Raw genomic sequence first — 13,161 nt, 5'->3', positions numbered from 1 at the left:
CCACAATCTATAAAACTTGAAAATATAAAAACATTTAAATTAACTGTTAATCCTGCCGTCCCTGCTATTCTCATGGGCATTGTTGGAGTAGATTCTATTGGTGTGTGTCTTCCTGATGGAAGTGCAATTGTAATGAAACTTATAAGAGCGCCAACAATAATAGCAGGATTTACATTCATTGCTGTTAGAGCTCCTTGATATGCAAAATATACAACATGATACACATCTGTAGTAGTGATCATTTTTTATAAATAAAGCAATAAAACCTATATATATTATATATGTGTGTGCCTATATATATATATATATATATATATATATATATATATATATATATATATATATATATATATATATATAAAAAGTATTTTTAATATCACTCCATTTGTAAAATACTACGTTTTAAATAGTGGCTATACTTGAAACTGTTTCTAGAATCTATCATAATACTATAATATTTTTAGCTTTAAATTTTACCTGTTCATAAATTATAATATTATTAATTTTTATTAATCATAGTTTACTAGTATATGTTTTCTACTTTTTTATTTTTTAGAAATATAATATAATAATCTTCAATATAATATTGTGTAATAATTTTCTTTGTATATTATACATACATAATGCTAAAATGATGTTCTTGGCATCCCAAAAAATGCCACGGATTAGCAGTTTTATTATATTAGAAACTATTAAATTATCTATATAAAATATACTAAATTAACTAGATAAAGTATATAGTTATTGTACAAACTAAATATTTCCCTAAAAATGTATATCATTAAGTATTTATAGAAAGTATATTGAAGTTTAATAAGAGTGCACCCTCTTTCTCAATTAGTTTAAAGTTTTGGGATATAGCTTCTAAATATGATTTAGATTGTATGGTATGATTTTCCATCATCTATGGTATACATCAGTTCTAGATTTAATGTAAATTAACTATACATCTAACATCTTTGTTGTAAATCTGGAAAATCATTTTATATATCTCTACTATTATATTGCATTATGTAAGGTAGTCTCTAAAATATCATTAAGAAAAATGCATTATTTTCTTTGAAGTAAGCTCACTTTTAGCACACTGTCGCTCCTCGCGACAACACACCAGCGACGTGGAGAATCACTGCTGCCTAGCCTCGTCTCTAGCCTCGTCAGCGACCTCTACTAGAACCTCTGCCAACATCCTAACCCAGGGCTGCCCACAAGTCGGACAACTCACACAGATTGGTTGATCTTGAACGATTCTCGCTGTGATACGCTCCTCGAACAACCGTAGTCGCCGCTGCACTGCCAACCTCCGCTCCACGCGCTCCAAGGCTATTGGACGAGGCATCCTTCCAAGACCTTCTCTTTATTTCACTCCCTCCCCCTCTACACACATCCTATGCCTGGAAATTGGCCATCCCCCCTATCGTCAACCTCTGGCACCAAGGGACGCACCCTGTTTTCAGCAGAATATTCCCTTATTCCCCCCACTATAACCAAAAAGAAGGAAAAAACCCCGACTTGGACCAAGTCTTATTCTTGAGCTGGCTCTGGCCCTCGACATCACCCCGGCGACTATTGTGCTCCATCCCCGGAGCACTCCTCTCCAGATGGAACTTGGTAGCACCGCAGTCAAGCTCCGTTCACCGGTGTGGGCAAAGGATTACCAGCAAAATCCTCCAGCTTGACTGAGCCATTGATATTCACAGCCTTCACGCGATAAGGCCCAATCCAGCGGATCTTAAGCTTTCCCGGACGCTTCCAGTACTTGCTCTCATATAGCAGCACGAGATCTCCTTCCTGAAAACTCTTAGCCCGTAAATGACGATCATACCACTTCTTGCGTTGACGTTGGAGAACTTCACGGGCTTGGAAAGCAAGGAGGCGAGTCTCATCCAGCTTCTCCAACTGCTCCAGCCGCTGCTGAACAGCTCCATCCCAGTCATAATTGTGAGCTACCGCTGTTCGCAAAAAAGGAACTTCCAGCTCGAGAGGAAGGATCACCTCCTGGCCATAAACCAATTGAAATGGTGAGAACCGTGTAGTTACCTTGTAGGCAACCCTGTAAGCCCATAGCGCATCAAGAAGTTTGGTATCCCAGTCGCTAGCACTTGCGTTGCAAAGCTTAGTCATGGTGTCGCATAGTGTCTTATTGGTTCTCTCAACTTGGCCGTTTGCTCTTGGATGATATGGTGTCGAACGTCGATGGGAAATGCCATACTTGGTTGTGAGAGCTGCAATGACCGCATTAATAAAATGCGTACCTCAATCACTCACAAGCTCAAGTGGGCATCCGAAACGCGTGATGATATTCTTGTAGAGGAATCCTGCTACCTTCTCTGTCGTGTCCTCAGTAAAAGCCTCAGCTTCCACCCACTTGGTCACATAGTCTGTGCAGACCAAGATATAACGATTCCGGCGATGTCACGTAGGCTTGAACGGCCCCATGAAGTCGATTCCCCACTTCTCAAAAGGTAGAGCTGGAATAATCGGATGTAACGGCATTGCATCTCGTCGAGTAGGACGCCCAACACACTGGCATGGATCACAACTTCTCACAAATTTCGCCACATCCTGCTGGAGCGTTGGCCACCAATAACCAGTTTGGAGCACAAGCCGTATAGTCGCTGCTGCTGCATAATGCCCACCGTAGGGAGAATCATGGCAAGAGCCAATCACCTGCTGCACCTCATGAGGAAGAATGCAGCGCCTCAGAACACCATCTCGAAACTCCAAAAATAGTTGACGATAAGCTTCCACCTCCTCCTTGGTGAGTTGGTGTCCCACCAGTAACTCACGTCGCTCGTCACCAACCTGCTCCATAAACACAGCCTGTGTCTGGGGTGCCCTTCCAAAATAATCTGAATCGACTTGAGAACGAGCGGAAGTCTCCTTGAGTGGAAGATCAGCAACCTGCTCCTTAAAAAAATAGCTGGGATAATTTCCTGCTTCCAAATCAGCTGTTGGCACCACGTCCACGGAAAGTTGATGACCAGCTAGATCTTGAGGTCCATTCCCGATCTCAATTAGCTGAGTTGGTGATGACTTGAGCATACTACGATCCTTGCATGCTGTCACTTTCTTGCTTTTTAACCTTGAAGCCTTCTCGACTTTCAGCATGTAAGAAAAGTGATAATCAAACGCACTGATATCAGACAAGATGATTGTCCGATATCGATGATTATCATCTTCCACCACCAGAGTACCAGTCACATAGTCGTGACTAGCCTGTACCTGGAAAAGCCAAGCTGCTCCCAAAGTAACTGGTACGCTAGTCACAGTGCCCTCGATCACATAAAAAGGCACCTCGTGAAAGTCTCCCTCACCAATCACCATGTTGGAACTCACGAGACCCAGCACTGGAAAAACTCCACCATCAGCACAAACGGCAATGTAATGCTCAGGAAGAGCTATAATCGCCAAGCTTGCTCGAGCTGCTCCATCTTTTGTCAAAAAGTTGCCAAGTGCTCCTGGATCCACCATTGCTGTGAGTTCCACATTCTCCAAAGATGCTGTAAGATGCATCGCTTTGGTTCCTCCCATCCAGGCCTCAGAACTATCCACTGTCTGGAACGCCACTGGCATTGGCACAGCTTGATTTTCAGCTCTTGATTCCAACACCGTGATAAAAACTTGCTCTCTGGGCTCGTCCCCTTCTTCCATGTCGATCTGCACTCTGTCATTGCCATGTGGATTTGGAATCCACAAGTGAAGCGGATCATTCCACTGATGAGACACTCTTACTGCCTTTAAGAAATCTCGTCCCAGCAGGATATAGTTGTCCATTTTCCAAGGTGCCACCAGAAAATCCAAGTCGACTGGAAATTCTGGTATCTTGATCGTCAAACCTGGAACTCTATATACTATCCGCTTCAGCTCCCCTGCTCGCATAGCCCAACATGGCTGCTCCACTGGAATAGCTTCGAGCTGGCAAGTGGCAACTAGTTCCTCGCTCAAAAAATTGTTCCTCACATCAGGATTCAAAATGCCGTCCATCCACTTCTCGTGTAGCACCGTAGCGATGTAGCGAGGAAAAGGGCTCCGTCCTCGCCACTGTCTGGCACCAGTCTCTTCTTCCACCACCTGTACGCTACCAAAAGGCAACTCTCCATCCTTTCCCCACAGCCAGCTCTCAAGCTCCTCAGTGTTGCATGCTGAAAGAGGCTTACCCCAGGAATTCTTGGTGATAGCAGCCACATCCACCATTTCTAGCTCCTCACAACTGGTTGTGTTGCTGCTATCCTCCTCATCGTCCTCACTGTTTGTCTGGCTACTAGAATTGGATGTATCAGAGCTGTCTTCATCCTCCTGTTCTGCCCCAAGTACTCGCCGTGCCCTAGGGCGAAAATGAACTTGGACTTTAACACGATTATTGCCATCGCCAATGGCAAGAATTCCTGTACGCCAATTATGCACAGCTGCCGCCTGGAGAAGCCAAGGACGTCCGAGCAGCAGTGGATAGCCCAACATGCCCTCCTTCATCCTCAAAACCACGAAATCGATGTGGAAAACTAGACCAGCAATCTGAGTGCGAACACCGGTCACGATTCCTCTTGGCTGGACACGTCTCTGGTCGGCCATTTTAACCATAAATGGCACTGGAACTGGTTCTGGAAGATTGAACTTTCGCCAGGTCTCCTCAGGCAAAATATTCACTCCACTTCCACCATCGATCACAGCACGACGGATTAGCTCACCTTGTGTCTCCACATCTATACAGGGGGAACTGAGATCTGTGATAAGGGGCCAAGCTGAATTAACCAGTACTTCTCGATGTCCCTTCATGGCCACGGCCAACACTTTCCTCATGCCTGGAGCCAATTGCAAAAGCTGGGCGAATGTGATGTTCGGGCGTTGACTATCCAAGTCTTGAAGAATATTGTACGGCTGCGTTTCCAGATTCAGCTTCCACTGATTTCCACTTTTTACGTAGCGCCTTGGCAACTCCCTGGCCCTTGTCAAGAGCCCTAGCTGGGGTAGTTATTTCAGAATCAGGGACTGGTTTATCTTGGTCATTTGTAGCCGGTGGATCTGATTTGGGCTGCTTGCTCTCTCTTTTCTCCTTGCGGTTCTTTCTTGCAATTTTCTCTGGGTCATCCTTCTCCTCAGCATCCTCAATTATAGAGTTCTCCATCTGTTGACGCCTTCGTGCCCGTGTCATAACTCCAGATTCTGGTGCAGCTTGCTGGACAAAAATTGCATTGCTTTCTACAACCCCCTTCCCCTTGCTTGGCTTGAGCTTATGCGGGCAATTGTCCTGCTCGTGCAAGCCCTGTGTCTGACAGATTCCACATATGGGCTGGTACCCAATCTGCTTCCTGGGATGTGGACAGTTTGGTGAAATGTGGCCCATCTCATCGCAATTCCAGCATTGAACAGGTCCTCTACAGGGAGCTCCTCGTCCACGGCCACCTGGAATTGGTGCTGCTGCATATACTGGAATCATATCTGGCGTATACCCCTGAATCACTGGCTCGTAGCTCATGGTCTGGACTGGAGGAGAAAACGGGCGTTGAAAGAAGGTCGGTGCTTGAGCCAAAGATGGTGGTGATGATGGCGCAGTCTGGATGTAACTTGCAGGGATTGCTGGATTTCCTGGCTTGTAAAAACAATCCTCTGAGCGATGATTAGTTCGCCGGCAATATTGACACTTCTCTCGATTCACCACTGGCTGTGGACACTCATTTGGGTAGTGTCCATAATTGTTGCATCGCACACACCAGATGTTTTCTCGCTGCCGCACGGGCTGTGGCCTGCTCTGTACCCCTCTGAGTTCAATTGCATGTCACTCATCTTTTTTGTCATGGCTTCCACCATGTCTTCCTTTATTTTCTTCATCTCTGCTTGGATGTCCACTGTAGTTGCCGCTGGATTTGGAACTACACTTGTTGAAGCTTGCCATTGTTGCTGTTGTTGGCGGCTATAGTCCATCATCCCAAGACCTGTTCCAAAGACTCCAAAAGGCTGCTGTCCAATAGGTATTGGTTGTTGCGGTGTGCTTCCGAGTCCTCCCATCATGGAATTCATCATTCCATCGCCAAAAGCTCCCAGTCCAAGATTACTGAAGTGGTGTCTCATCTTGAGCTGCGCTTGCTCCCAGGTTCCCGCCAGACGAATTGCATCGGCCAAAGTTTGTGGATTATGGCATGAGACATGAAAGCTAACCGCATGAGGCAAGCCATTTGTGTAATACTGTGCTTGCTCTTCTTCTGTCGGTTGTGGCTGCTTCTTGAGGATCAATCCCTTGAACCTTAATGTATAGCTTTGTAAACTCTCGCCAGGCAAGAGTTGAAAATGACTCAGATCACTCATGAGTCGCTGTGAAAAGCCTACTGGCCGAAAGGTAGCCAAAAAGGATGCTCTCAATGCTGCCCAATCTGTCGCTGCTGGAACTTGAGCCATCCATTCTGCAGCTACGCCCTGTAACGTGGCTGGAAAAAGTTTCCTGCGATCTGCTGCATCTGCCTCATCATTTGCTGTAGACGTATTCTCAAACGCTGTCACGTGGGCATCTGGATCTCCCATACCATTAAAGATGGTATACTTCATTTTTGTCGTTGCCATATTCCCTGCTTGTTGCTGCCGAGGTTGTTGTACTTGTTGGATTGGTGGTTGCTATTGCTGCTCTATTGGCTGTTTGTAAGCCACAAATTTTTCCTTTCCACTTTGCCAGCTTACCTCGCCTATCCGTCCAACACTGCCTTGGCTTTTGCTAAGTTCCCTCGCCAAGGTTCTCGCCTATGGTACCAGCTCCTACTTGGTTTCAGCTACTCACTGCATGAGCAACGGAGTGTTAGCCATCCTTCCATGGATTCCCAAATCACTCCCAATCCCCCTCCCCGAGTTAGACTGGACTTAAGGTTCGGCTACACTCCCCGCAAGCACAAGCAGCCAAGCACACCAAGCTTCCAGGTTCCTAACATCCCTTGGTACCACAAGACTTGATCATGGGACCCTCTAAATCCCAAGTCTTGAGTGCAACACTTGCTTCGGGACGCCGGGGCGAAACACCGTGGCCTAGCGGCCCGGTATGGGTACCTCTCGCCCCCCACTTCCATCCCGAAGGAAGGCCCAAGCCCCTAGGAAGGGCGAGGACTAATGAGCCGCATGGTACTCAAGTGGGGCACCACTCCACATGAGCCGGGAGCACCGCAATCGGTTTCCCTTTCGGGAGTGGGAGCTACTCTTGAGCACTTCCTTGGATGGCCCCTCCGGCACCAGCCAAGTCCATGCTCACTCCCACCCAAGGCCCCTCGGTCCCAGTCCCAACCTCAAGTCGGTTTGGAAGCCCAACTGGAGAGTCCCTTCAAAACTGGTTCCTGGACCTCACTATCCCTACTATACTTTTGGAACCCCCTGCAGCCCCCCCCCCCCCTGGGAGACGCACGCTTTGGGCTTTCACCCCTTGACCCGTATTAGTATTTGGACTTAGTCTCTGGCTCGATCTCGGACCCGATTTCGGATCCGACTTCGGATTCGGGTTCGGACTCGATCACGGACTCGATCTCGGACCCGATCTCGGACTCGACCTCGGACTCGACCTCGGACTCGGTCTTGGACCCGATTTCGGATCTCGGACTCCGTCTCGAACTCGGTCTCGAACTCGGACTCGAACTCGGTCCCCGAGTCGGTCTCGGACTCGATTCCGGACTCTATCTCGAACTCGGTCCTAGAGTCGGTCTTGGACTCGATCCTCGACTTGGTCCCATCCGATGAACTCTTTGTCACTTCGGTCAAGCTTTTGGGGATCCTTTAGCCTACGACATCTCGGGGAGTCGGTTCCTTACAACTCCACCACCCATAGAAGAAGTTCGATGCCCACATTGAACGTCTCGTTTTATCCTACGACTTGTTGTCCATGTCTCCGGGGGCATCCCCCCACTTAGCGGTGTGCCTAAGTTAGCCTCCCCGGCCAAGAGCCCATGACAACGGAATATAGGTGTCCCTATACTCCTCACCTCACCACGCCCTAGTATAGGGTCGGGACTTGAACCCAGCCTTGCTTTACTAGGGGGTTGGGACTCGAACCCAACCTCCGTAGAATACGTCTACGGATTCGACATCCCCGCAGGGAGTCGGGCGTAGTGCCCTACGCCTGGTCGACCTATCCAACCCATGCTAATTAGCTTACCTTTGGCGCGCCTTCGGGTCCCAACATATGCCATTTGCTCAACTTTGCAAATTGATATTTTTAATTGAATTTTGCATAAGTACATAAAGTTCTGCCTTGCAGAAATTCCTCCACTAGATCTCGTGCGTTCGCTAGGTTCTCCTCCGGTTCCCATGTTGCTTCGCAGTGTGGAAATCCTTTCCACTTCACATGGAACTCTCTCACCTCGCGTCCTTGTCGCTTGCTCTTGCGCGCATTGAGGATGGCCTCGACTTCGTATTCCTCTTCCCCTTGGATAACCTCAGGTAAAGGTCTCACTTGGTCCTTGCGAAGCGGATCCTCAAAGTACGGCTTGAGTAAGTTCACGTGGAACACTGGGTGCATCTTCCCCATCTCTCGAGGAAGTCGGAGTCGGTAAGCCACTTTACCGATTCGTGCCTCAATTTCATAAGGCCCCACGAACCTGCTTAAGGAACTCAAGATCAATTCATTTACAGGAATACATGCGTCTTTACCTTTGGGTCAACTTTCGGCTGATCCAGCTTGGTAGTCTGAGGTTCTTGGTGTTCAGCCACACCTTCTCCCCAGCTTGGAACTCCACATCCCGACGCTTTTGGTTCGCGTACTTAGTTTGCCTTTGTTGAGCCCGTTCCAAGGAATCCCTCACTAGATTCCAAATGTTGAGTCTTTCCGCCGTGAATGCCTCCACTGCGGGTAACTCTCCATGATACTCGGCCACGCCGAGTTCCACAGGACCTTCAATAGCTCGCCCATTGATGACTTCCCATGGACTCACCCCGATGCTTGAGTGTGGTGAGTTGTTATAACACATTTCCGCAAGTCCCAAATGACTTACCCAGTCGGTCTGGTCTCCCGAGACATAGCATCGCAAATAATCCTCCAGCTGCCTATTCACCCTTTCCGTTTGTCCGTCTGTCAAGAAGTGTTAGTGCCATCAATCTTGACTTAATACCCATTACCTGTCTGTGGGTGATAGGCTGTGCTGAATTTCAATTTGGTGCGATACTGTTCTAGGAGTGTCCTCCAGAACCTACTAGTGAAGATCTTATCTCGATCTGAGATAATCTCTTCCGGCCTTCCCCGCACTCGAACCACTTGTTCAAAGAACAGCTTCGCCACACCTTCCGCATCCACGTCCGTTGTGGTGGGTATGAAATGTGCCATCTTTGAAAATCGGTCCACCACCACGAATATCGCATCGAACCCCTCGCTTGGGGGTAGTCCCGTGATGAAGTCCATCGTAAGACATTTCCACGGGCGATCTGGAATTGGGATGCTTTGCAACAAGCCCCCACTAGCCTTAGTCACGGCTTTGACCTGCTGACATGTTGGACATGTCTTTACATAGTCTTGGACGTCCTTAGCCATATCTGGCCAATGGTACTTCCTCTTGAGTAAGCCCATCGTCTTGGGCACTCCGCCGTGTCCCGCAAGAGGTCCGTCATGACACTCTTCTAAGGCCACCTTCCTTAGTTCCCCTTCTGGAACATACACCCTCGTTTGCTTGTAATAAATGAGTCCGTTGCGTTCCGCATAGCCCGTTCTCTCTTCCGTTGGCAGCTCACCTCTCTGGTGAGCTTCCCGCGCCTCTAGATTCCTCAGCAACACTTCTTGTGCTAGACCATCGTTCTCATATGCTGTCCGCACATCGTCCCAGAAGGTTGCTGTTGCGCTGGATATTGCCAACTTCAAGCTCGCTTTTCGACTTAGCGCATCCGCCACGATGTTGCTCTTCCCAGGCTTGTACAGAATTTCGCAATCAAACTCGGCCAAGGCATTGGCCCACCGACCTTGTTTCCCTCTTAGGTCGGGCTGTGACAAGAAGTGTTTCGTTGCCACATTGTCCGTGTAAACCTTGAAGTGTCTCCCAAGGTAGTGTCGCCACTCCTTGAGTGCCTTGACCACCGCAAACAATTCCTTCTCATGGGCAGGCCACTTCCGTTGAGCCTTGTCCAGCTTCTTCGAGAAGAACGCTACCGGATGGTTGTCTTGCTTCAGAACTGCGCCCAACGCAAAGTCCGAAGCATCCGTTTCTACCTCAAAGTCCTTACCAAAGTCTGGCAATGCCAATACGGGAGCCTTCCTCAACTTCCCTTTGAGGTGGACGAATGCCGCCTCGCATTCTGCTGTCCATACCATCTTCCCTTTTCCTGTTTGGTCCGTTAAGGGCAGGGCTACTCTCGAATAGTGTCTGATAAACTTTCGATAGTAGTTGCATAGCCCCAGGAACGCCCTCAACTCATGTACATTCGATGGTCGCTCCCATTCCTGGATCGCTTGGACCTTCTCCGGGTCCACCTTGAGCCCGTCCTGGCCCACCACATGCCCGAGAAACTTTACCTCTTGTTGAGCAAAGTCACATTTGCTCTCTTTAGCATACAGCTTGTGTTCCCTTAGTTTCTCAAACACCTTCGCCAAGTGTTCGGCATGCTCTTCTAGCGTCTCGCTATAGATCAGGATGTCGTCGATATAGACGACCACGAAGTGATCTAGATAGGGTACAAAGACGTGGTTCATTAGCGCCGAAAACGTTGCCGGCGCATTACATAGCCCGAAGGGCATCACCAGAAACTCAAAGCTCCCATACCTCGTTCGACAGGTTGTCTTCTCGACATCTTCCTCGGCTACCCTGATCTGGTAGTATCCTGACCTTAGGTCAATCCTCGAGAAGTATGTTGCCTTTCCCAACCTATCGAACAGGTCCTCAATCCTTGGCAAAGGGTACTTGTTCTTCTTTGTATACTTGTTGAGCAAGCGGTAGTCTATGCACATGCGCATAGATCCATCTTTCTTTTTCACAAATAACACCGGCGCCCCATACGGCGACTTGCTCAACCTAACATACCCTTTGTCCACCAACTCCTCTAGTTGGCACTTGAGCTCCTTGAGTTCTTTTTCGTTCAAACGATAAGGGGGACGAACCACTGCCTCAGCACCTCGACCAGCTCAATCTTATGTTCTATCGGTCGTGCTGGGGGCAGCCCCGCCGGTAGCTCCTCCGGCATGGTATCCTGGAATTGGTCCAACACCCGCTGGATCACTAAAGGCACTTCTTCCGTTCTTGTCTTTTTGTCACTCTTCACCGAGAGTAAGCACAAAAAGGCTGCCTTAGTTCCTTTAGTGAGTTGTCCTCTCGTGGACACCAGGTTTAAGCAGGATTCTTTGGCCTTGCTTTGCCCTACCTTTAGATCCTGGGCTTCCACCCTAGATCTTCTTCCTTGGGCATTCGCCAGTACCACAAGGTTCCTACCTTGTCCATGGAGGGCTACCACGAACCGATTGAACCAATCCATTCCGAAGATCACGTCAAATCCCGCCATGTCCAACACGGTGAAATCCATGTCTACCTTCCATGTCCCTACTTCGACTTTCGCTTGTCGAAGTACCTCATCGGTGCTTTGGCTACCTTGAACAAACTCTATAGTCCTTGGTTCGCCTAGCCGCTGCACCGTTAGTCCGGCTTGCCGGACTATGTCTACAGCCACAAAATTATCCGAAGCACCCGTGTCAATAAGGATCTTAACAAAGCTACCTCCGAGCTTCCCTCGGAGGGCTAGTAGATGTCGCGAACGACTCTCTACCAAAGTTGCTCGTGTAATGAGTAACTTTGAGTTAGGGACTGGATCACATACCTCATTTTGGACTTCGCCCGACTTGATGGCCATATTGGCTCTAGCCTTCTTCGGGTAGGGACATTCCCTCGAAAAGTGTCCCGCTTCACCGCAGTTATAGCATACGTTGTTTCCCACGCTGCTATATGACTTGACCTTCTTATCCGTGGGTTTGTCTCTTTTCGCTTGACTCCCCCACGTACTTGCTCGCTGGCCACTGGATTTGCCTTTCCGAAATCCCGAGGACTCATTCTTAGAGAAACTCTTCTTGAATTTCCCCCTGCTATATGTTCCCCTCGGTTTGGCCCCTTTGTGAAACGTGGATCCCGACCCCGTCGTGTTCCCCTTTCGCAGGTTATCGTTGAAATGCACCTTGATGGCCGCATCCAACGCTTCCTTGTAGTTGGTCGGGTTCCAGCGCATCACCTCACCGCGAGCCCAGGTTTGCAAACCTGATATAAAGGCATGGAACGCATCCATATCCCCCATGTCCGTGACAAGTATCCTCTTTGCCATGAACCCATTCACATATTCCTGGATGGTTCCAGTCTGCTTCAGCCTACTCAGCTCATCTCTCAGATGCAGAGTGGCATTCGGAGGAACGTATGTCGCGTGGATCCTCGCCTTCATCATGTCCCAGGTGGCCACCGGTCCTTCGTTGGCCTCCGTTGTTCTCCACCAAGACTTGGCATTATCTGCCAAGTATGGTTTTGCACATGGGACCTTCTCCGAGCTCGGTAACCGTAACGCTCGGAAGTAGTCCTCCATATCGTAAAACCAATCCTCCACAACCTTATAGTCGTTCACTCCCTTGAACACCGGTGGGGGCTTTGGTTTGTACTTGGGAACTGCCTGAGGGACTGATTCCACTTCGGTCTGTTCGACCTTGTCTGGTTTTGCCTCAGTCCCTGCCGAAGGGTCCGCACCTTCTACGCTGCCAGCATCCGCAGTCTTTCGCCTTTTCTTCCGTTTCTCGTCACGCTTTAGCTTGCGTACGAGAGTCTCCAGCAGGGCATTGGTCTGCGCCAATTGACCTTCTAGAACGTCCAATCGAGCCTTGGACGACCGAACCTCGCCACCGGACTCCTGTTTGGAAGTTTCCTCACTAGAGTCCTCCTCATGCAAGGATTCCTCATCCATAGCCTCTTGTTCGACCGGAGGCTCCAGCTCTGGCGGAGGTTCTGTCTCCGCCTGGGTTCGCTTACGCCCTGCCCTTGCCATCTCCCAGCAATCCACCTCTATCCTTCGCTAGAACTGAGGAGAAGGCTCCGATACCAAATTGTAAGCCACAAATTTTTCCTTTCCACTTTGCCAGCTTACCTCGCCTATCCGTCCAACACTGCCTTGGCTTTTGCTAAGTTCCCTCGCCAAGGTTCTCGCCTATGGTACCAGCTCCTACTTGGTTTCAGCTACTCACTGCACGAGCAACGG

General features: G+C 48.8%; 1 protein-coding gene across 1 annotated transcript; it reads right to left on the bottom strand.

Moving 5' to 3' along the window:
• Positions 1-1,374: 1,374 nt before the first annotated feature.
• LOC112341110 lies at positions 1,375-2,121 on the bottom strand. The gene is made up of 2 exons (XM_024660619.1): positions 1,656-2,121; positions 1,375-1,478 (listed from the first exon to the last, which is right to left on the bottom strand). The coding sequence occupies exons 1-2, from the start codon at positions 2,119-2,121 to the stop codon at positions 1,375-1,377; spliced, it is 570 nt and encodes a 189-aa protein (XP_024516387.1).
• Positions 2,122-13,161: the final 11,040 nt, after the last annotated feature.

Source organism: Selaginella moellendorffii, unplaced genomic scaffold (assembly GCF_000143415.4).
Source record: "Selaginella moellendorffii unplaced genomic scaffold, v1.0 SELMOscaffold_2, whole genome shotgun sequence".
Lineage (NCBI taxonomy): Eukaryota > Viridiplantae > Streptophyta > Lycopodiopsida > Selaginellales > Selaginellaceae > Selaginella > Selaginella moellendorffii.
The sequence above is the reverse complement of the archived record's forward strand: the minus strand, read 5'-3'. Positions and strand labels throughout refer to the sequence as shown.

Bases quoted from the DNA above. Each gene is read 5' to 3' on its own strand.
- LOC112341110 (XM_024660619.1), bottom strand. From the start codon at position 2,121: ATGACTAAGCTTTGCAACGCAAGTGCTAGCGACTGGGATACCAAACTT. The intron at 1,479-1,655 runs GTAATCCTTTGC...TTTTGGTTATAG, and splicing joins CAAGCTGGAGGATTTTGCTG to TGGGGGGAATAAGGGAATAT.